This window comes from Elgaria multicarinata, chromosome 3, assembly GCF_023053635.1.
Source record: "Elgaria multicarinata webbii isolate HBS135686 ecotype San Diego chromosome 3, rElgMul1.1.pri, whole genome shotgun sequence".
Lineage (NCBI taxonomy): Eukaryota > Metazoa > Chordata > Lepidosauria > Squamata > Anguidae > Elgaria > Elgaria multicarinata.
Window position 1 is genome coordinate 87,443,438 of NC_086173.1, and position 25,241 is coordinate 87,468,678.

Below are 25,241 nucleotides of genomic sequence, written 5' to 3' on the forward strand. Positions count from 1 at the left end.
TTCTACCTGCCTAGTCCCATCTCGGGTTCTGCTTCTTGATCAAGCTGGAATCAGGATGGAGTGCGTTGGGGATTGGCTTTTCAATATATGGATGCAGATGAAATTAGTGATAATATGCAGCATATTCTTAATATGTACTGTTTTTTTGCCAGATTTCATGATGTTCATGATACCTGTGCGAGGAAGATGCTTCTAGATCTTTGACTTAAGTTGGTAGTTTAATAGTTTCAAGACATGGACTTTTTCTCTCATTGATCAAGAAAATAAGGACGTGTGGAATGAAGATTTGAACTACAATTCCATGCTATCTACTGGATCACACTTTATTACCTTTAGTCTTCTACTCAAGTCCTACCCTTGGGGGTTGGTCATGTCAGGATGGACCCTCCTTGGGGGCTGGGCATGTTGGGGTGGGCACGCCCTCTTGAGGGCCAGCCATGATATCCTCCTTAAAGAAATTAGATGTCTTGTACTTGCAAGTGAATTTTAAAAATAAAATGTAATAGCACATTTTTTTCAACATCCTGGGACTTCATTTCTTTATTCCATTGCGACTTACATACACAAGAGTGTCCCTACACAGTTTTCTCCCTCCAAAGGCTGGTGTAGGACTGTCTTGTCGTCATCTTTGCCCCAGGGTGGCTTCGAATCCACAGTGCGTCGGTTAGATGCTGCTGCCACAGATTCAAAGCCATCCCAGGGTAAAGAGGCAAAGATGTGCCCAACTTTTAACCCAACTTTTTCAGCCAAAGCATGGTCAGCCTGGCTCTTCCACCAGTCTGTCCTTGCTTGGAGCCACTCCAGGGATGTTCCCAGGTTGACAGCACCTCATATTGGTCACCAGAAGCCAGAGGGGGGTGGACAGGCCTGGCGAACCCATGCTGCCTCCCCTCATTGGGACAATTTGCCACTACTGTGCAGCAGGGATAGCGGGGCTGGAGGGGGTTGGCAGCAGAGCAGCGCTGACTCAGTGCCATGAAGACACCGCCCACATGTCAATTTCCCATATCTTCATTTCTAAATCCATTCCGTCCCATTTCCACAGTTATTATTAACGCACACACAATTGCAGTTAAATGCACATTTTTGTACACATTTCCCCCTAAAATACATATTGTAGTACAAACCTTACCCTAAAAATATGCATTTTTGTATATTGTCTGAGCCGAGAACTAGTGCAAAATTCACAGAAATGCGTCATCTGAAGGATAACAGTGTTCCAATCCATTATCAATCTAGAAAGTGCAAATCAGGCCAATCTGCTTAAAAATGCAGATCAAGCTAAATATTTGAGCATCCCTAGTTCCACCCCTATTAAATGGCACCTACCGAGCCAAGCTCCTCCCACCGCCAGCCCCAACCTGGAGTCTGAAGTGCTAAAATCAGGAAAACATATGGAACTTAAAAGCCGTTTTACTAGCAAAGTGTTTATTAGCAGAAAAACCATCGCTCGGTGCTATTTTCTCGCCTTAAGCCAATGAAATTAGCTGAAGTTGTCGTAAAGTCTTGGCCCGCATTCTGCATGGGGCTATGCACCATCATCACCACCATTTCAATCCAAGCAGAGACTCTGACAGCACATCAAAAAGATATTCTTGTAGACTGAACTCCAAGCAGCATGTCTCCAACAAACAAGTGCACAGCTGAGAATACTCAAAACCAGCTGGAATATCTTATTAATTTTTATATCACTTAAGACCTTGCATATGGCCCTTCCACTGCAGGCAATGGGAGGAAGCACGATAAAAGCATTTAAGGATTCGCTCAAGGTTTTAAAGACTCACTCATATCTATTGGTTTTGTCGAACATATCTTCGTTTATTAGGATACAATGCTAATGGCAGTATCTGTATTTTAAAACCACACACAATGTGCCAACAAAACCCTCTAGGATTGTAAAATATAAAACAGCACATGTTACGTGCTGGCATATGTGCAAACCTGAGGAAAGAGTACCAATAAAATGGGTAGCTTATGGTTGAAACAGTCATGGATTCTTGCTTCATGAATGAACTCAAAACCTCTGAAAAATATTTCAGCTGGAAAATGCTATTGCTTTGATTTTGGAGGGTTGTTTTTTAAATGTTGTCTGGAAATTTGTCTAGACTCCCTACCCCAAATCATCTCAAATACCATGTTGGATTCTATTTGTTCCATTCCAGAAACACTGAGGATTTGGCAGACCTATTAAAGTGTTTCGAATATTGTCAATAATGCTATGTAGTTGAATTTATGATATCCAAGCGATAAGATATGATTACATCCATATATTTTTCCTAGTAAAGAAAGTACATACCCAAATATCTTATATCACAAAGGTTGCTGTTCTAAGTGAGTAGAATGAACAATAGGTCCCTCTGAGATCAATGGAACTTATGTCAGAGGAAACATGCTTAAGATTGTGCTGCAGGTCCCTTATTAAGGCAGTCATCACAAGTTAATTATTTCTTTTATCCCAGAAGGAGATCACACTGAAAGACGGACAGAACAGCAGTGATGACTATTGAGCCTCTCTGAGATGCTCATTCTACAACCAGGGTGCCAAAACAGAAAAGACCCTCCTCATAATAGCTGTCCACCTCACTTCCTTTGTGAGTCTCCTCCATGATGGGAGTAGCTATACCTATTCAATTTAGTTGGTGCAGATGGGTGAGAAATTCGTTTCAGTTCATCTTGAATAAGAATTTACCAAAATCTGCAAATTTCTTATCTGGGAGAGAGAGAGAAATGTTTTTTTTTTTTTAATTCAAATGTGTGAGAGAAAGCGAAAATGGCAAATTAACCCATCTCTAGTCAGCAAGCTATATTAGAACTCTATTCTCTTCCCAAAAAGAATAGAAAACTCCTGACTCTGCCAAGATATAACTAGTGCCACCTAGTGCCACCTAGTGACAAAACTATGTAATGACAGTATCCACACATTACCTTTCTCCCTTCTATAATGGGATTTCATCAAGTGGTAAGACTTTTTTGGGAAGGTTTTTTGGTTAAGTGCTTTTAAATTTGTTGGAAGCTGTTTTAATGATTTAGTGCATTTATTATTATTATTATTATTCTCTTCTGCTTTTTGTAGTTTTTAATGGTACTTATGCTTTTAATTGATTGTTGCTACCCGTATTTCTTCGATTGTAAGTCGCCATCGATTGTAAGACGCACACTAATTTCAGTACCACCAACAGAAAAAAAAACCTAAGACACACCTGTGATTCTAAGACGCACCCCATTTTTAGAGATGTTTATATGGGGGGAAAAGTGCATCTTAGAATCGAAGAAATAGGATAGTTGCCTTGTTTTTGTGGAAATGTGGGATGAAGATGTTTGAAATAAATGAATAAATAAATAGCGAATACTACAAAAAGGTACATACATTCATTGAATCTTAATTTAATATATCATATCTTGGTTGAAGTTTGTGTGGTTTATCTTGATACGTGTAAACTGCCAGTCGCTTGTGATATTTATCTTAATAAGTATAATAAGGGAAGTGACACAATTTAGCAAAATGCAGAAATTTAGCATTGCTTCATGTACCAGGAGTAGTGCAATATGACCCTGTAATTATTATTAAAAATGATATAAAGAACTTGTATAACCCACTAGATGAATTTTTATTTTTATTTAACAATAGCTCATATATTTGACATCGCTATTTTAAAACTAAAATGACAGGTGTGTGTTGGGGGCGGGGGGGAACTGAACATAAAGAGGGTTTTTTTAACATTCAAATTTGCATTGCTTTAAACCCACTTTAATGCTTGACTTTGAAGTTCCCTGGATGAGTTCTAGTTCAGTGGTGGAACACATGCTTTGTGCAAATAAACATTCCTCTGGCATTCCACTTAAGAAATCATAGGCAGGAATAAGAAGCCAAAGGAAGGCGCCAATGGAACTGAGGTTATGTATCTGTGGCCAAAACCAAGTCAAGTATCTAATGCATTATATTTTAATTTGCCTTTTGCATACAGATTCCAGAGAGGGATTCTTGGAACTTTTTTTTTAACTAGGGGGAGTACGAGCATCCTTATAGAAACTGTTTGCGTTCTCTTGAGTAATACTAATGCCTATGTGGCTCTTTTTGCCTTGGCAGCAAAAAACAACAACAGATAAATTTGCTGAAACTGGCTGTGGATATACAGAAATTCAATTTGTATTAATGCCTGTTTCTTTGTACTCTGGCAATCTATTCATGTTTTGATGCAGGGCTTGAAATTTTAATTCTGTATTATTATATTGATTTGCTTCTGTATGTATTTGTCATGGCCTTTAGCTTGAACAATTAAAAAATTATCTTGGATCTTGGGAAATACCTATGTTGGAAATACAGTTGTCTAGAAAGGCAATTGGCCTGATGAAATGGAAACTCAACTCCTTAGAATATTCTATCTGTGCTGAGGCTGGTCCCTGGGACGGTAGCTTAGGAGCCATAGGATTTCTCCCTCTGAGGGCAGAGAGATGGGTGGGGGTTCAATCTTGCAAAGGGAGGTTCAACCTTGCAAACCCTTTCCCAGCCAAGGTAGCATAGAAACCTCCCTGGCCCTTACGTGTCCAACGCCAGAGCTCTGATATTGATGGAGCCCAAAAGGGGATATTCCATGGGCATGTTGGGGGCAAATCAGGGGAGAGGACCCACAGAATCCCATTCCCTTGACATCCTGCCACTCCGGAATTGGGGGAAATGTACTTCATCCCTAGAGCTAGGCTATGTAATTTCTCTCCCATTGCAGGAGGGAAATAAAAAAAGTAAAAGAAAAATGTTGCCTCTCCTTCTCTTCTACCCTGTCAGAATAAACCTGGTATGACTCTGCATAAGGTGGTTTCTCCAGTAGGATTCCTCTGTAAATCTCTTTTAGATTCTATGGTAGGCTCTGACCTAAATTAAGACGATACTTTGCTCTTCATAAGTATTTATTGTTTTAAAATATTTATGACATATTCTTCTTCTCGAAAGCAGAGAAAGGTCTTCAGTTAGAACCACACATATAAAAAGACAGCAATACATATAAATGATATCAAGCCAGTGTAATCAAAATCAAGGTCAGCAGCAAATAATATTATATTCCAATAGGAGTTCAAGAGTTTGCTTAAGCAGTGGTTTAGCTTGACTCCTAAAGTCAACCAGAGGCATGTAATGAAGAGCTTTTCTATAAAGGGACCTTGAAATACACAGAGCTGGCACTTCCAAGACAATGCTCTTTGAATCCCATGGAGTGTGGCACTGAGCGCATAATCTCTTCTGATGTACTTTAATGGGCAGGAAGGCTCGTAAGCACAGAGGTACTCTCTAAGGTAGCCTTCTCCAAACTTGGTACCTTCCAGAGGTTTTTGACTTCAACTCTTTGCAGCCCCAGCCAGCTTGGTCAATGGTCAAGAATTTTAAGACAAGAAGTCTTAAAAATCTGGAGGGCACCAGGTTCGGGAAGACTGCCCTAAGGTATGTAGAACCAAGAGAGATTTAAAGCTTTTTAAAAAAACAAATTACTTATTTCATTTCATTTCTATACCACCCAATAGCTGAAAAGCTCTCTGGGTGGTTCACAAAAATTAAAACCATAAGGTACTGCATAAAATATGAGAGCTTAAAACCACAATATAAAAGTACAACCAGAATAAAACAGCAGCAATGCAGAGATTTAAAATACAGGTTTAGCACAGCAGAGCTAAAAGGCCAGGATGGTAAGATGCTAAAATACTGGGAAAATAAAAAGGTTAGAACCAAGAGAGTTTATACTGAGTACAACGTAGGTGCCGGGTGAACCTCTGTAGCGATCACCTGAAATTGAACTCACTGAATGCTCCCTGTGGTCTGAGCATAGGTTTGGAAGAAGAAAAATAATGAAGTCCACACAATAGTGCAATACATTTTTCCTAGCATGTTCAAGTATGAAGGGCTCTTTTCTCAGGGGGGAAATCAGACGGCCCTCACTGCCAAAGTCTTGTTAGTGGCTCAGAGATCACATGAGCAAAAATAGATGACTCACCTAAGGCAAGTCACCATCAAAACTGCCTTTTACAGCTTCTTTTCTGGGCTTCAAGACAGAATCAAGCACTGGCGCACGTATAGTCCCCCACCCCCCAGCCCACTCTAATAGCAAACTCAAGGGGCTGAGTGCCTGCCTATAAATGTGGAAGTGAAATGGGACTTGCCCAAAGCAAGGTAGTAACTTCAAATACGCAGGGAACTTTCTAGGTATGCAGAAGTTTATACATTGGTAAATTAAGAGAAAAGGGGAAGTCTTCGAAACCTGAAAAGATCCAACAAGTCCCTGTGAGCTTCCAGGACTTACAGAATGTTGATGCCAATTAGGTCTAGAGAGATCAAAATAGTAGAGTAACTCATCCTCTTATTTGGAGAGGAAATTTCCAAGTTCACGTTGAATTCCAAACATAAGGAAGCCTGTCTTTGCTGCTACCTTTTGGGGGCAGGGAGTCAGGACGTGCTGTGGTTGAATCACAGCTATGCTAATATCCTGGATTTCTCCATTGTTTCTCTAGGAATCTATAACTTCTACCCTGGGGAGTGGCCATTGGAGGGTCCAGAGCAAAGGCGTAAAACCTTGTTTGGTCTGGGGCCAGATTCCCCTGCAGACCAACCCAGCAGATCAAATGCCACCTGGGGGGGGGGAGGGTCCCACCCCAAGCCTTCTCCCCCTCCTTTGGCATCATTATGCCCCACAACATCATGCCCCACACCCACCCAAAGGCCACTTTTTCATGACAAGAGAGGCACAGAGTTCCATACCCTGCTCCACACGGAAGAAAGGACTCCCATTTCATGCCCAGAGAAGTGGCTCCGCTAAGCACTGGCTGAGACATGTGCTGGCTTTGCATGCCACCCATTGTCCCACTAACACTATACAAGAGGAAGTATAATAATATGGGCACCAATAAGTCATCTTCTCCTGCACTATATAGCAATTCAATGATGAGATTCAGAGCTTTATATAACATAGCAGGGGAAGGTTTCAGAGGGAGAGGAGAAGGGGGAAAGAAGCATTTTTTCCTTTCCTCCTTTCTTAATCTCCTGTTCCAGGCCGCCTGGGAGCCCTGAACAAGTGGAATTCCCCTTTCAGCAGGATGAGGACACATTGCAACTTTTTGTTGCAGGCCCATTCCCCACCCCACTGAGTCCAGCTAGGAAAGATTGTGGCTGTACACAGGCACACAGAATTTTGTTCCACTAGTATTCTAAGAGGGGAAGAGGAAGTGATTTCCCCAGGTTTGCTTCTGGTCACTTCTGGGGATGGCATGATGTGTTGGAGGAACAACTATACTGCCGCTTCCTCATTACAACTGTTTACAGAGAAGGAGGAGGAAGAGGAGGAAGAAGAAGGCAGCCAAATGCTGGCCTACCAGCGTAGCCTTTGGGCATCATCCCAAGCTACCTGAAGGCTCCTGCCTTAGAGAGCAACTCTCTTTTGAAAAGACAGGCCTGGCAGCTTTTCTTACTCCAGTCATGGTGGAAGGTAAGCTGAATCTCCTTTGCAATTTATAATTTCTAAAGAGGGAGCCATGTTAGTCTGTTGCAGAAAAAACAACAAAGGGTCTTGTGGCACTTTAAAGACTAACATGGACTACGGCTTGCTTGATCAGATTACTTCCTTCACAGGTAAGGAGAGGAAGGGAGTCACTGCATTGTTACAGGGAAAAATACTCTTGGGACTCCACACCTACTCCACTGATGCAGAAATAATAAAGACTCCTGATTCAAGAGGATGTCACAAGAAACACATATGAGCTGGTCCAAAATTACAAAAATAAGCCAAACAAAACTCTTATTTTATGACTTTTGCCTAGAAGATAGAAATACTAATATAGGTTTGTAATGAAAATATTTTTTATCCAAACTAAACCAAGCTTACATCTCAATCTATTCTATTTATTTGCAATTATAACAGAAAAAGGGTTGAAACAACAAACAATACCAAAAAGAGCATAACGCAAAAATAATATCTATTCACAATACTTATTTACAGCACCGTTGGGTTTTTTTTTTTTAAAAAAAAAAAGAGTGATAAAAAACTTCAAGACTTTTGTTTCAAATATATACGTTAATAAAAGCAGTCCATATATCTAAATAAGCATCCAGATGAAATTGCCAACTGTTGGATATAAGTTCAAATGCAGCAAGAGCAGTAAGATCTTCAGATTATTGAATGGTCAGGGAAGGGCTGTAGCTCAGTGTGATAGAGCACATGTTTGGCATGCAGAACGTCCCAGGTTCCATCCCTGGCTTCTCTAGGTAGGGCAAGGAAAGAAACCTGCCTGAAACTGTGGAGAACTACTGCCAGTCAATGTTGACAATACTGGCTAGATGGACCAATACTGGGCTAGATGGAGCTCAGTATACAAATATACTTGAAACATGTTGTTTTATTGTTGAATCAGCCTCAATTCTAAATCTATAGAAATAGTATACATGGAAACAAAGTCAACTTTCCACTGATTAGGCTGTGTAGAACATCCTGATTCTATTCCTCTATAACATATGTCTCAATTTGTGCCTAATACTAAGAAACTTTACAAATCAATTATAAAATGGTGAGTAAAGATGCAAGTTTTGCTGCATAAAGTGCTTGTGAAAATTGACATTTTATAATGCTTCTTGCTTTCTATCCTTGCTTTATGACCCTATGAAAATTACATCACCTCTTTGTGTTTCTTTCCCTCCGTTCATAAACATCTCGGAAGTTACAGCTGCCAACTGAAAATATTTAACGCAACACCAAACTGGACTCTTGATCCGCTCAATAGAGGTCATAGAAAGTAAGCAAAAATCATGTCATCTGCATTCATCAGATATGTGGTTGCTAAATACTAAGATTTGATCAAATTCTCAATAACACTTGGCCATACAGGGCTCCATTTTGCTGGATTACATTTGCTCTCAGGGTTTTGTCACAAATCTATATTTATTCAGGCATTAAATTGTGTATTGCTGTTTTTTAAGAAAATAAAGAAAAAAGAAGACTTTTACAAACTGAGTTGTTGTTGTTTTAACAGCATGCATGGAAGGAGAAAATAAATAAGCAGCCAAAGGATCAATCCATCATGGCACATTATCTGAAAGATGAAAATCAAGCCGCTGTGATGTAGCCAAAGTCTAGTGATAAAACCACTTCAAAGCTTCTATTTATTCTTTAGGAAAAGAAGCTTCATCAGCCACCTTGGTGGTTAGCTGTAGTGACAGCCATTGGCCTAACAATCCCTCGAGACTCATTTTTACAGAAGTGCATAACCCTGCTTCTTATTCAGGGAAGCCTGGATCACAGTAAAATTCACAATCCATCACATCCCTGAAAAGCTCTATGAATCCTCAAAAAAAAAATGTTTTTTAAAAAAGCAGGGGAAAGACGGATGTATTTATCATGCACATACAATACAGGAAGGAGACAAAAAGTATTGCTATTGTTGCCTTACTGACTGCACAATAAGAGAACTCTCATTAATCACAAGGGGTACACACTGAAAGGGAAATATTGACTGGATTTGAAGAAATGTCAGTTTTCTAATGGAACAATTCCTTTTTAAAGGTAGCTGGCAGAGTTTCTTTAAATTAGAATGGCTAGCAGCCAGCCTTTGGCCAATTTAGGAGTCATTTCAGGAATTCCAGAGAAAGAAAGAAACAAACGAACATATGCATTGGTTTCTAAAAAGTAATGTAAATACGTTAGAAAAATCAATAGCATTTGTCAGGTTGATAAGAGTATGATGAAATCGTTCTTCCCCTTAAATATCTCTGAGATCTACAAAACCTGTCTTAATTTCTATAACTTTTTGGCAACTTGTTTTCCTCCCCAAGAAAACATAATAACATACATTTAACACCAGATTTACAAATGATTGCATAGTTTGGCTTCATAACATACGGTAATTACCATTAATACACAAATTATTTTATTTATTTATTTATTTAAAACATTCCTTGGCCACCTTTCAGGGCAGAAGCCCTAGCAAGGTGGCTTACAACAATAAAATTCATGGCAGGTCTCATCAACTTTATTTATTGGAATGGCATAGAAATGTAATAAATAAAATAAATCAACTTTGCCCACAGCATGGAGAGTTATGGTGGCATTGCTTGTTGAGATGTTGCTGGAATGAAAAGAACCTAAATCTCTCTCAGGACTTAAAGGAAAGAGATCACATATACTTTATTTTTCTCTTTATCATTATTTTTGGACAAATACTAATATGGCAACTAGGTTTTGTGAATCTAGCTGCATCAACCAGTCTCAGCTAAACTCTCAAAATGCTATTGAGGTTTCTCAGGGCCACTGTCCCTTTAATTAGTAGATTGCTACTATCTAATTTTTAAAAATCTAATTAGTCAGCTCCTGTTTCCTGTGGCAAGTGTGCATGCACACACTTATTATTTAACAAAATAAAGTAATATACAGTTATTCTGTCTGCAAAGAGGAAAAAATAATTAAAGCTTTCCTTGCATTAGTTAATGTGTATATACAGACTTTAATTATTGGTGTCCTATTTGCAGCCAGAGCAATTGCTCATTAATTGTCTTTCATTTTATTTTTATGAGTGAGATTTTGCCATTGCAATAATAAAATGAGCAATTGTTCAAGCTGCAAAGAATATTATTATTATTATTATTATTATTATTATTATTATTATTATCTCTTTTCTTGCTCATGGTGTTTTTTCTAGCATCATCATCATCATCATCATCATCATCATCATTATTATTATTAGCACTCCTTGCCCCTGAAGCTATATTCCTGGTTACGGACAATTTTCAACTTTATTATTTCACACATCATTGTATCAATGTTGTGATTGAACTGTTAATAGTGGTGTTTGTTTAGGACACTCTAATTTCTCCACTCCATTATTAAAGTTGTACTGTGTGAGAAATGGTGGAAATTTTATATCCTTTAGCCTCTTACTGTGATTAAACCAAATACAGATTGCCCTGCCAAGATGCATTTCCTTTTTTCTTTAAACTCATAAAACATTTTGATTAAAGCTGAAATTATCTCCAGCCTGACACAGTCTTGCACCATTCTATTAGCATATGTTCTCTTCAAGCACATTCCGTTTCTTAAAAAGGCAAAAAGTCTGTAAGACATCAATATGGAAAGTCCTCTTGATTTGCCTAGTGGAATCCAAGTTCTGGGGAGCAGATGGGACATAGTTTACATACTGTGTAATGTAGGGTAATGATAGGAGAGTATGGGTCAGAGAAGGACACTCATACAAATTTCTGCAACCAATAGCACCACACCACCCTTCCAATCAGTATTAAGCTAACATCCCTCTGGCTTTTCCAATAAGAGCCTGATGCCCGAAACTAGCCTTCCCCAACCTACTGCTTTCTAGATCTGTTGGATTGCAGCTCCTAGCTGCAATCCATATTTTGGAAACCAAAAGGGAACAACATGGCCCACTCCAAGGAGGCGTGCTCACCCCAACATGCCCAGCCCTCAAGGTGGGCCCATCCTGACATGATCTGCCCCCAAGGGGGCATGGCCTTGGTCCCATGTCTGATTCTACAGCTCACAATTAAGACAAACCTGTTCTAGATAATATGTTAATATTAAAATCACTGAAATAAAGAACAAGCGAGCCTTTCAATGTATCTGAAATTAACATGTATCTTTAGTTGCTGTACAAATTTCTTTGTGGTAGTTCTTTTTGCTGTCCTCATACAAGATCAATAGAAAAGAAAATATTATTTTCCATTTTTCTAAAGAAAACAGGTCCTGGATTAGAATATATATAGTTAAAGTACACTGTGGTTAGGAGCCGGTACAGCAGTGCTAGACTAAACAGAAAATGGGACATATGCAGTAAAGAAAGATTAGACATGGAGGCAAAAGGTGCAATCCTCTAGCCGGGGGGGGGGGGGGGAATCCTACAATTCCCAGCATTCCACAGACAGCATGCATAGGATTGTGCCCTAACCAGAAGCAAGCCTCACTGAGTTTAATAGGAAAGAGAAAGAATGATTGGTTCACTGAAGCAATCTTTTCTCAGGCCTGTTCAGTGTGATTTAATATTAAGCAAGAAAGGGCGTCTCTCTTTAAAACATTGTAACACTTGAGATGTAATATAAACTAGATTTTCACAAGTCAATTTCTATTAAAAGTTTTGCTCCAGGCATAGCCGTTTGCAAACTTTTATCTTACACTATTGGGAGAACTGGTGATTAGCATCCACCATAGGGCCTCAGAGTTGAGTTTCTACCAAACCATGCTACTATACCACTTTCAAAACATCTGACTACAAGTTATTTATTACATTTATATCCTGCCATTTTTCCTGCAAGAAACCCAAGGCGGTGGACATAATCCCCTTCCCCTCCATTTTACAGTATGGGACTGGCCCAAAGTCACCCAGTGAGTTTCCATGGCCAAGTCAGATCTCCTAACTCTCAATCCGACACTCAATTAGTAAATTCAATTGAGCTTACTTTTGAGTAGGATTATGCTATGCTGTCTAGTCATTCATACAAAGTTAACCAGAATTAACCTGAACTTCATGTTGACTATCCATTTAATATTGCTAGTATATTAAATGTCTGACTTGTGGACCACAATCAGTCCGCAAGGTGTTCTGTCTCATAGAAAACAGCAAAGCAGGCACAGAACATGGAACTTCCCCCTCCCCGTGATTCTCTTCCCAGTCTGTCAGCTCAGCCAAGTTCTGATACCAGAGGAGAGTCCATCTGGGAGAAAGGTGCCTGGTGCAGCAGACTGCATGGAGACAAGCCTGAGTAGTAGCTATCAATAGAATTCTTCTCCATTAAATTAAACATGGAAACTATTTCCATGAGATATTCAGAGATATTAAGGAAAACCTTAAAAATAGGCACATACACTTCAATCCAAACACTATATTTTTGCATCTTGGATATTATAATTGCACATATTTTTGCTATCATTCACGTAATGTGAACATATAAGTTTTTACTCAGAAATAAAGCCCAATGAGTTGAATGGGGCTTACTAGTGTGTGCATAATTCCAACCAGAATTTCACACTTACAGTTGGGCCAGATCTACACCAAGCAGGATATACACACTTTGAAAACGGTTTGAAAACTGTATATGGAGTGTGTCCTTGGCCTAAACAGTTGTCACTACTGTTATAAACCATTATAAAGCAGTAGTGTAGATCCTGCCCTAGTGTAAGCATGTTTATTCAAATAATCCCCATTTAATTCAATGCTTTGGATCACACCTTAAAGCTGCAATCCAAATTAAACATGCGTAGAATAGGATGGGGCTTCAAGACTCAAACAAGCTATATTTAAGACATACTCACTTTCTTTCCTCCAGAGCTTTTAAAATTGAGTTTGCACTAGCAAAACCAGAACCCAAAATGGGATAGGTAATAAATTATGATGCCAGCCAAGCACATTCCCGTTGGGAACACAATGATGAGAAAGCAAGCACTAGACTCAGCCGTGAATCTTGTGGACACCTTTAGACAGTACCTATTTTCTTTGGGGTGAAAGGACCAATCTCTCATTTTTTAATGTTTAGACAACCTAGTCCTGAAGGGGCTGGAAGGGGAAGGGGGGAGTCAGGCTATTTTGACATAGGATGGATAATAATAAAAAACCACTTTCTCCTCATCCTCTTAGATTCATGTTTGTGGGAGGGGGTAGCTTGCCTCACTTCCAGTTGCAGAACTGGGCCCCAGACAACACTTTCCCCTGTAGTCTCTTGCCTGGACCTGATGATTGGCTCTGCCCTTTAGAAGGGGACTGGGGACATGCTGTTCTCTTGCCCCACACTCTGCCTCTGCAGGTTCCTCCCTCCCTTCCCGAGGGCAGGCTCAGCCCCTTTCCTGTCCATCACCACCACCACCTTACTGCCCCACTTAATGGAAGGGCTGCTGTTGAGGTCCCTGCAGGCCCAGCCCAAGGCCCCCTGTGTCACCACTGCTGCCATGCACCTTCACCCACAGTGCTAATGCTGCTGCTGCCATGCTACTGCCACTGCCACCACCACTGCCTGGCTGGCTAGTGGCCCAGCTGGCTGGCCATCCATCCATTTATCCAGACACCGGCACTTTTCTCTTTGGCGTGCATATACGCATGCCGCCTCTCCCAGAAATCTCAAGTCTCGCATGAGACTTCAGATACCTCATTCTGGAAATCTTGCAAGTCTTAAGACTTGTGGGAGAGGCAGTTTCCGGAGGCCCGGAGAACATGTGCCCTGCTCCAACCCTCCCCCCCCCACATGCCAATCCGGGGATGAAAGGGTCTCTTAAAGAGGCCTTTTCATCCCTGGACTGATGCTGGGGCATGGGGGAGTTGGAGAAGGGCACGCATTCTCCAGGCCTGTGGAAAGTGAGCAGATTGCGCAGATATCCTCCCAACCATGCTAATGGTGTAGGTGATCTGCGCACTTCCTGGAGGCCCAGGAAATGCATGCCCTACTCCCTGCCCTGCTCCCTGTCCTGCTCCTTCCCTGCGCCTTTCCCAGACATTAAATAAATATTAAAAATTCCGCCCAGACCCACCTGAGGGCACAAAAAGGAGGACCTGCCCAGACAAAATCAGACACCTGGTCAGCCTACTACTATCATTCCCAGCCACCATGGCCATGGTTGGGAACAATGGGAACTGCACTCCAACACACCTGAAGGGCACCAGGTTGAGAAAGGCTGCTCAAACCTGTTTACGATTGTTGGTTAACTGGCCTTCCTACAGCACCACAGTGCTAGTTGATGATAAACCATACAACATAGAGCTCAATGCCAAAGGCTGAGAAAATTTCAAATCTAAAGGGAACATTGCACTGGTAAGGTGGCAGGGTTTCCATTTAATTATTCACACATGAGGATGGGAGTATATTAATGGAAAATCTGAGCTCTGAAGAGATCAACAAAAGACATTATCTATCCATGCGATAGATATAATGTCCTGGTTTAAAAGGGGGTTTGTTCTGATTTCATTAATATAAAGCTCCTTTTCTCCCCTTTTCCTTATGGAGGAATGATCGAAATGTAAGACTGGAATGTAGAAGGGAGAAGTGCATGTCCCTATAACACCGAAAAAAAGATGAACAAAGTAACCATAGTGTGCACACAAATGGGGGTAAGCGCTGCCCTCCAAGATACTTTGACATGCTTTGGGGGATCTTCCCAGCCAATAAGATTCTGGTTCCCAGGTGTCTTAAAGACAGAGACCTCATGAAACCTCTGCAGCCACTTTTTCTGGCCACGCTGCTCTCTGTAAACAGAGGCAAACAGAGGGTGTCCGGCTTTTCTAGAGAGGCCCACCAGTCACTCACTATGGCAAATGCCATGGTGGCAGAGCAGCTGGCAGGGCTCTCCAGGGGACCCACTGACGGTGGTGGCAGGACAGTAGCACGGCGACAGCAGCAGCGGTGCCAGGCCCTTCTGGCAGCGGCAGGAGGGGGAGCAGTGCAATTTGCCAACCCTCCTGCTTTGCCGCTTGATGCGGGTGTTTCATGAAAATGTGTGGAGATTATTTTGCATTGTATTTGGCCAATGATTGTTCATCCTGATTGGGGGAGGGACTTGGTTCAAACCCATACTTGTGGTCAACAGGAGGTTTCTAAATGGGAGTTAATTAATTTCAAATAAGTCCAAAACAAGGTAATCAGCACCCTGTGCCTGTATTTCATTCAGTTGTTTCATTCAGGGTATTTCTCTCGAGGGAGCACTCTGCACCAACATTGGAATGAAGCTTCTTACTCTGCATGCTTTTTATTTCCTGACGAATATTTATTTTAACATCTAAGGTTTTAAAAAAGGAGTGCCATAAGGTGTCAGTTATGTTCCAGCTCTTTTGTTTCAGAGAAAAATATGTGACAGTTAAATATTTTCTCAACACTGAAATAATCTGTATAAACACATTGTTAGCACAGCAGTCTGTGTCAGAAGAATGACAACAACTTAGACATGTGTCTCTTTCATGGGCAACCTGACCATATGGTCCCCAGTGCACTGCTCTTTGCATACAACCAAGCTAACTGGTGTCCTGTCCATGCTATCAACAACTCTGCATGACTATAACAATGCCTGGGTTGATACATTCCCCAGGAACTGGTGCTGAAAGTGTGCGGTGGTGAAGCTCTTCCTTCCACCGTGAAGATAAACTCTCATAAGGGCTGGTTTGTCCAACCCAATGGTTGATTGGATGAAGACCCCATTCCTGCAAGGCCTCTCTCCACGCTTTTGAGGGTTATAAATCACACTCAGAGAGGCCGTGTGCGACTGTGCGTTCATGTGTCCAGTAGAGTGACCATGATTGGAAACGTCACTTCCCCCTTTGTGACTGTCTCAGCCCTGACGTTTTAGTCAGGAAACACAAATTCAAACAGAGAGTGCTATTTCTCCACCTCAGCTCGAAAACCTTCCACAGTCAATATTTTCTGCACAGTGCACAACTGTACAATGAAGTGTTCAACAGTATTGGAGCAACTGCTTTGTAGCCATTTTTGTGTATGCCATGCTATGGGCCTTTGTTCACAGTGCTACATGCACCATCATTGTCATTCCTAAGCATCACTTGACAATTCTTATGTATGCTTTCCTGTCTAGCTGGTCAGGGAGTGGCAATTGTTCCATGGGACTGTGCACTCAGTACAGTGGTATTTATTTATATATATTCATGCGTTCTGTGCAAGAGGTAGCACTGATCTTCGAATGGGGATAAGACGTTGACTCAATTGGCCTCAAATACTTTCCCTTTCTTTCTTTCTTTCTTTCTTTCTTTCTTTCTTTCTTTCTTTCCATTTATATACTGCCCCATAGCCAAAGCTCTCTGGGCAGTTTACAAAAGTTAAAAACCATGAACATTAAAACAGATATACAAAATTTAAAACCACTAAAATTATAAAAACAACAATATCCATTTAAAACAACTATTCTCAGGTCAGTTATAAAATCAGCATATGCTGTTAAATGCCCAGGAAAAGAGAAAGGTCTTGACCTGGTGCCGAAAAGATTACAGTGTTGGCCCCAGGCAAGCCTCGTCAGGGAGATCATTCCACAATTGGGGGGCCACCACTGAGAAGGCCCTCTCCCTTGTTGCCATCCTCAAAGCTTCTCTCAGAGTAGGCACTCGGAGGAGGGCCTTAGATGTTGAGCGCAGTGTACAGGTAGGTTCATGTCGGGAGAGGCATCCCATCAGGTATTGTGGTCCCAAGCCATAAGAACATAGGAAGCTGCCTTATATCAGCTCAGACTATTAATCTATTTGACCCAGTATTGTCTACTCTGAAAAACTGCAGTACTGTAGAGTCTCAGGCAAGAGGTCTTTTCCATCATCTCCCACCTGATTCTTTTAACTGGAACTGCCAGGGATGAAACGTAGGACCTTCTGTGTACAAATCATGTGCTCCACCACTGAGCTATGGTGTAGTACCCTCCCTAGGAATTACACTATCTTGGCCATCCAACTGCTGCAGTGTGATACTCTGCCAGTCTGACTGGCTCTGTAGTAGAGCATATATATGCAGAAGGTTCCAAGTTCAATCCATGACATCTCCAGGAAAGGGTGGGAAAGACTCCTGCCCCAAACCCTGGAGAGCCATTGCTGCCAGTCAATATCAACAATACCGGGCCAGATGAACCAATTGTCTGACTCCATATAAGGCAGCTTCCTTTGTCCCTATAACTCTGAAAATCCACCAAAAGCAAGGTGAAATGCCAGGGAGAAAGTCATTTATCAGAACATTCTAGTCCCAAGAAAGTAAGAAACAGAGCAGGTAAAATGTGCTTTTACCAGAATATCAGAAATGCCAAAGTCCTCTGGACCAAAGCTAAATATGGTCACACAGAAGCACACCACTTTCGATCACCATTCTCACGCCTACTTGAGGAGAATCCACCAGTGCTGCAGAATGTTAGGCAAAGCCCCTGCATTGAATAACTCAGATACACACATGTTGATACACCTCACTTGATTTGATGACAAAGAAAACTTATATAAAACTTGATAACTGTCAACTGGATGTGTGAACAGCATCCACTGAAAAGTGTTGTGCGTGAGGGGAATAAAAACGCCATCTGTGGTGTTTGATCTGTGGTGTCTTCACACATGCAACCATCATACTAGCCCTATTCAGACATGCTAAGCCATGGTGGTTAAGCATTTTGAGTTAAACATTATGGCTTAATGGGTCATGTGAACCATGACTTAGCGTACTGTGTGAACCATTCTTAACCATGGTGGTTACATAACCATGGTTTAAAGATGCTAACCATTTGCTGCAAAAGGGTTAACGGCCTAACCATGGCTTAGCATGTTGTTTGAACAGGCCCACTGAGTGATATAGGCAAAGGCCTCAAGTCCTTTCTCTTCCAGGATGTGAACTTATCTTGAGTGGATCTGCATTTCCCTCTGCCCCCATTCCTCAATTGTAAAAGTTTCCAGTGTTCAAGATTTTCATGATTGGCCTATTTTAACAATGGAGGAACCAGACATCTGTTCTGGAAGATTCTTGCTGTTGCAATACTTACTGAATTGAGAACCTTCCCCCCCCCAGTTCCTCCACTTCATCCAGGCAGTAAAAGGTAAGGAAATAGAAGGCATTTCTCTCATCAAGGATGCAAAGGCATGGTGCCTTGATAGTTATTAGACACATGCTTTTAGCTGAGCTTTAAACATCACATGTCATTAGCATCTCAGCCTTACCTCTATGCTGGATATCTGGGAGCTCACTGGGAAGTGTTTTCTTGGCAGCTGCCCTTCGATACACCAGGTGTGTCCTACCTTCTTCCTCCTCCTGCTTCCCCTTCTGCAGAGGTTCAATGAAAAACTCGTCCTTGTCTGTGCGAATCATGCCAGCCTAAAAGTGACAGGGCAAAGATTGAACATTTCAAATTAATGCCCGTGCCGCAGACATTTTGAGTAAACCTTTGCAATATGCTTAAGCACACTTTAGCACTCTCCAGAGAGCAGTTAGGAGGCAGAGAGTAAGCAAGGTGAATTCCTTATTAGAACAAGAAAATACAACATCAGTGTCTCGGCTTGACAAGGAAGGACAACAGTAAAGCATGAGACTAAAGGGATTGCTTCTGGAATCTAATTAACAAAGGTTGGGATTAAGCTATACGGGAGAGAGTCATGATCAGAACATCCCTATAATGAGAGAACTGGCGATAACGATGCGCATAAAGTTATAACAGTAAGTTTCATTAGAATGGCCTCTGTTGATGTAGCCGGAGAATATAAACTACTGCTGTGCCTGAGACTGAATTCTGGGTGCCTGGAAAGCTTCTATTTCCTATGCCAATACATTTAATCCAGTAAAGCAGTGGTGGGCAGAAAGTAGATAGGTGATTACCATTTTCTGACTGGCAAACAATTTAACAATAGCAACAACAAAAAGGCCTTTGCCTATGGGCTCATCTACACCAAGCAGGATATTCCACTATGAAAGCGGAATACAAAAGGCAGGAGCCGCACTACTGCGTTATAGCGGTATTGAAGTGCACTGACAACTGTTGGGGCCCATGACACCTTCACACCAAGCAGGATATAACACTCTGAAAGTGGTATGAAAGCAGTATATGGTATGTCTCATGAGTCCCAACAGTCGTCAGTGCACTTCAGTACCACTATAAAGCAGTAGTGTGGCTCCTGCCTTTTATATACCACTTTCATACCACTTTCATAGTGAAATATCTGATTGGTGTAGATGAGCCATAAGTTAGATTGATGAAACTAGTGGAGGTAGTGGATTTATGTAAGCTTTGCTCTTGTACTAGGGTGACCATAAGAAAAGGAGGACAGGGCTCCTGTATCTTTAACAGTTGCATAGAAAAGGGAATTTCAGCAGGTGTTATTTGTATATATGGAGAATCTGGTGAAATTCCCTCTTCATCACAACAATTAAATGTGCAGGAGCTATGCTAGAGTGACCAGATTTAAAAGAGGGCAGGGCACCTGCAGCTTTAACTGTCGTGATGAAGAGGAAATTTCACCAGATTCTCTATATATACAAATGACTCCTGCTGAAATTCCCTTTTCAATACAACTGTTAAAGATACAGGAGCACTGTCCTTCTTTTCATATGGTCACCCTAACTAAAAATCATTCTGGGCTGTGAGGTAAAAAAAAAACAATGCACCAAAAAAACAGAGCTAGAGGACAGCAGGGAGAGCACTCACAGGAAGGGTCCCACCCCCTGAAAACTCCCTGCCAGGGTCCCCTCAAACCTGGTAGTGCCTCTGATAAATGTCTCTGTGACCAGGTTAGTCAGTGAGTAACCTTAGTAGAGTCAGCTAGAGGGTTCCAGCCATTGCAGAGGCACAATGTTGTGGTTTCAGTAACATGCAGAAGTACCCTAATGCTCAGGATATGCTTTTGGGGAAACGAGTAGGAGAGGAAGCTATGGCTTTATAATATATGTTTTAAAACATAAAAGGTGCATATGCTTTGTTCTAGCCAAACAAGGCCAGGTTGCCCAAGACTACAGAGATGGTAGTGCCATTATTCTGTCCCACTCATTGGGTTACTTCCTTACATGCTGTAGGCAAGGCTGGCCCAATACATTTTACTACCTGATGCAGAGCAATAAATGCCTCCCCCACTCCAAGTTAAGATAGTATAGTACTGAAGGCCAGTCAAGTTATTTTGGTAACTGAGGCAGAAAATCCCACAAGCATCTCTCTCTCATTCCCTGACAGTAAAACTACATCATCATCATCATCACCACCACCACCATCTAATTAAAATACAATAATGATTAATTAAATAACTCACAATTGTTTGGCCTTTCAGGACACCCAGAATCATGTTCCTTAGTCTGCCTAATGGTAGGACCGGCCCTGTGTGCAGGTGAAGGTAGGTGAGTTGTGAAAGTGGCAACTCAAGGCCTAGTCAAGCAATGTATTCAGCCTGTGGTAGCTGTGGGATAAGGATAACTTGAGTGTTCCCTGATTGCCATGAAGCAGGCAAGAAGGACATTTTTTAAAAAATGGTGTAAAAGGAGGTGCAGTGAATTGCTACAGAGTATTCTAGGGGTGCTTGGGATGAACATTTCAGTCCCCCCAACCCTCTTTTTGCCACAAAAATGTTTACAAGCACAAGGCAGCACAGTTAGTTTAGTTCTGCTGTAGTGCTTTAAAGGTATCAAAGTAACTGAATCTAAAAATCCTATCATGTAACGTCTTAATCTAATTTAGATAAATTGACTTGACACAGGAAAAGTGAACAAAACTAACCAGAATGATTAATAAGCACTAAACTGAGAAGACATAATTCAATTACTTTTCTTCTTTTTAAGTATTGGGGCAAGGAACCATCAACATTAAATGCAATTTTGCTTCATATTTTCACACTGGACAGGAGACTAATTTGTAAAACTGCATGGGTGCCCAACTAAGGGCTGAATAGAATCCCATGTTTACACAAAAGAAAGCAAAATCCTCTACACGTGAATCTCAGTAACAAGGCAAACAATTCTGAATGGGTTCCTCAACATGCCACAAATGCCACCCCTAAAGTACTTCTACCGGAAACACTTTATGATGAAATGCAATATACTCTTTCCCTCTAGGTAAACCATCTGCTGGTGCAAATGACACATTTTTACAACCAAATCATTTTAACGGAAGCGTTAAGTACACTTCATTAAGTTGTAATGAATATATAAAGACTGAGGAGAAAAGCCACGTGGTAAATATTTGGTGGGAATGCACTGCCAAGGTGGGATGGGGGCATTTAGTAAGTGAGATGCCAACAGCTTTTTTAGCTGCTGGTTGACTCTGCCTACTGAGAATATGGCAGACCTCACAGAAAGGGGAGTGGTGCTAGTTTAGGAGGATTGACTATTCAAAGATGGGCAGTAAGAAAAGAGGTGCCGATGGTGAGAGCTCATGAGGAGAGCTTGCCCTGAGAGTTGGTTGCAAGCCAACAAGTGCAAGAATTTTACTATTAGCTCTGGGGCCAAATTAAGGTCTCTGCCAACTCCTCAAACTGTTTATGGTCTCTTCCTCTGTCCTTTTCAAATACCTGTGCCAAGACGGTTAGGGACTCAGCAGCCTCCTGGAGCAAAGGGGTGCTCAAAAGTGAATGAAGACTGCAAAATATTACAAAAGTTATTTGCTATTACTAGACTCGTGGACTTCACCCCATCAACGGTGACACATGGCTGAATTCCATTGGCTTCAATGGGACTTTTGCCTAATTAATCTGGGCAGGATTGGATACCTAATATGAAACAAGCCCGCCTTCTTTTTTTTACCATTTCCCATTTTCAGAGAGCTTATTTAAGCCTGTAAATCCTTCATGCTATCCCAATGTGCTCATTTTTAAGCCATAGATGTCTGATGACATGTTCAACCACACAAAGCCCCAACAATGACTGTCCAGTAGTCAATCCTATCCTACTAAGTCATATTCATTGTGACATGAGCACGAGATGAATCCATCACCCAACTTCCTTTCCATTTGCATGCTTGGAATCTATAGACAATTTTTCCTGGAATATTAGTGCTGGATTTAAAGGCAGAGCATAATGCTGCTATGGGGTTTAAAATAGCAATGAAACTGAAATGAATACATAAAATAACGGTAGCCCTCTAGATGTATAAACAAAAGCAGAAAGGTCTAGCAAGCTACAGTTGAACAACAATCCAAAAATACAGATTTGACAAACAGATTCCCAGGGGCATCTGACACTCTCTGGAAAAAGAAATTGTGTTCAGGTTGCATGAAGCAGATAGTTACTGCTATTGGGTAGTGGAGAAGCATATGCTGTTCTGAAGAGGCTCAGGATGCAGGCACAAAGATGAACAAACTATAGGATAATCCCAACATATGTTTTTAAAAATCCCCCTTGTGCAACTTCTTAAGAATCATTGCCCTTTACAATCAGTGGAACTATGAATTGGGGCAGGTGCCCTGATTTTGCTGTAGAAGTTCAGAGGTTTCCATCGTAATGAGTCTCCCATCTTTGCTTGTTACTTGTGCTTACTGCCTCCTAATGTGCCTCACTGAGCTCCAGCATTTAAGCTTTTTAGCACATTCATAGAGCTTCAGACGAGTGCTTTATCGCATGGTCACGACTGGCCACTCACGGATCTTCGCGGTTCATTTTGACGACGACGTGATCCTCCTACACGTCTCCCACTCCATTTCCCAGTTTTAGTGATTTTTTTAAAAAAAAGGCTCAGAAAAGCCAAGTCTTCTGATATACATTGCTATTTCCTGCCATGTGTAGGAGGAGTTCTGCTATAAAACGCCCAATAGAGGGTGCTGTCCCATTGAACTGCATTGGAGCTGTACAAGCCACATGGTCGCTTCTCTTCCTGCTCTTGCCCTCCGTGTAATTGGAGCTCGTTACAGAAGCGGAAAAGATGTGCTTCAGAGTCACGTAAACAGAAAATGAAATTAGCAGTCACAAGCAGCGATGGAGGCCATTGGGGAGACCGGACGTTAAGCAAGTATAGGGGCAATCACAAGGGTGGGTGACAGCAATGGACAGATCAAACCCCCTTCATGCGATCTCTGCTCTATAGTTCAACAAGCACAATATTTCCACAAATCCTTCTTCATCCTTCCCCAGATCTTTCATCTTATCGCAGTGGTAGCACAAAAATCAACCTTCAAGCATGGCTGCTTGTTTTTTAAATTTTAATCTCACACTGAAGAAACCCAAGTCTCACGCCCGGCATTCACTCACATGCATGAGCGGAGGGGTTGTCAATGACATCATGTCAGCAATTTGCAGAGAGACTTGAAATTGTGCTTGAACAATGCAAATAAGAAGCACTGGTTTTATTTTCAGTTTTATTAGCTATAAATGCCAAACTATTGAAAGCAATGTTTTTCAAACAGCTTAATGTCACAGAATCATAGAATAAGAGATAGAAGGGGTAACTTGGAGGTCATCTAGTCCAACCTCCTGCTCAATACGGGAGACGCAATGCAGGATGCAACTACAGCATCCTGGACAGATGGCTGTCCAGCCTCTGCTTAAATACCTCCAATGAAGGAGAAGATGTTACACTGCCAAAGAGTTCATTGCCCTAGGAAGTTTCTCTTAATGCTTAGCCACAATCTACTTCCTTGACATTTCCACCCATTGGTACTAGACAGGCCATCTGGAGCAACAGTCCTTCAGAGATTTGAAGACTGCCATCATGTCTTCTCTCAAACTATTGCCATTTTTTCCAGGCTTAACAAACCCAACTCCGTCAACCTTTCCTCACAGGAATTCGGTTCCAGATCCCTCACATCCTGGTCCTGGATAGATCCCACACTGTCCTCTAGATAGGCTCCAGCTGTTCTGGTACCCAGAACAAGACTCAGATGGACTTGGACAGTGCAGACCAGAGTAGAACTATAGCCCTCTTCAAATATTATGCCTGAACAAGAAACACAAGAGCCACGCTGGATCAGACCAAGGGCCTGTCATTCTGCTCATACAGTGGCCAACCAGCTGCTTATGGGGAAACCCACAAGCAGGATATGAGTGCATCAGGACCCTCCCACCCATGTTCCCCAGAAGCTGGTGTACATAGGCATACTGGTTCTGATACTGAAGGTAGCATAGAGCCACCAGGATTAGTGGACATTGATAGTCTTCTCCTCCAGGAATTTGTCCAAGTCAAGTTTATTGTATTTAGCAACCAGCATTATACAGTTTCACATAGATGTGTTCCATTCATTCATTCATTTGTCCAATCTCCCTTTAAAATCATCTAAAGTGGTGGACATCACTACATTTAGTGGAAGCAAATTCCATTCTTTAACTATGCACTGTGTGAAGAAGAAACAACAACCTGTGTTAAGGTTTCCCAAACAACAACCTGTATATAGGGTTCCTAGTTGTAGAGACAGGGCTCCCAATTCCATGGAGGCTTCTATTCAGATTCAAGTGAATGAAATGTCCCCTTCAATATGGGAACATCAGAAATTGAGGGAATGGGGTCATGGGGGCAGGCAGGGACATTGAGGGCAGGCCCAGCATCAATGGCCCTAGGCCTCCTACACATGTTGATGATTCCTGTTTAGGCATAATGGCTGAACAGGGCTTATAGCTTCTCACGAAGTGGACAATGTGCTTCTGCTAATGCAGCCTAAAATTGCATTTGCCTTTTTAACAGCCACATTGCAGTGCTGGCTCAGGTTGAGCTTGCCAGAAGACCATGTCTACACCTTACGGGTGTAGAGGGAGGGAGGGAGAGGATTGTGGACTTACCTGCTTCCACAATCCTCCCCCAGTGTCTTGACGGCCGCATGATGTCCCAGAAGGAAAGAGGGATGTCACGGCCGCAATTTTTTTCCTGCAA

The 25,241-nt window shown here is 41.6% G+C and overlaps 1 protein-coding gene across 1 annotated transcript in view; it reads right to left on the reverse strand.

The window, feature by feature from the left end:
* ADAMTS2 (ADAM metallopeptidase with thrombospondin type 1 motif 2) overlaps positions 1-25,241 on the reverse strand; it is a 285,605-nt gene that overhangs the window by 152,464 nt on the left and 107,900 nt on the right. The window contains exon 3 of the mRNA XM_063120825.1: positions 18,634-18,787. Within this exon, the coding sequence (XP_062976895.1) occupies positions 18,634-18,787 (154 nt within the window). The remainder of the gene's footprint in view (positions 1-18,633; positions 18,788-25,241) is intronic.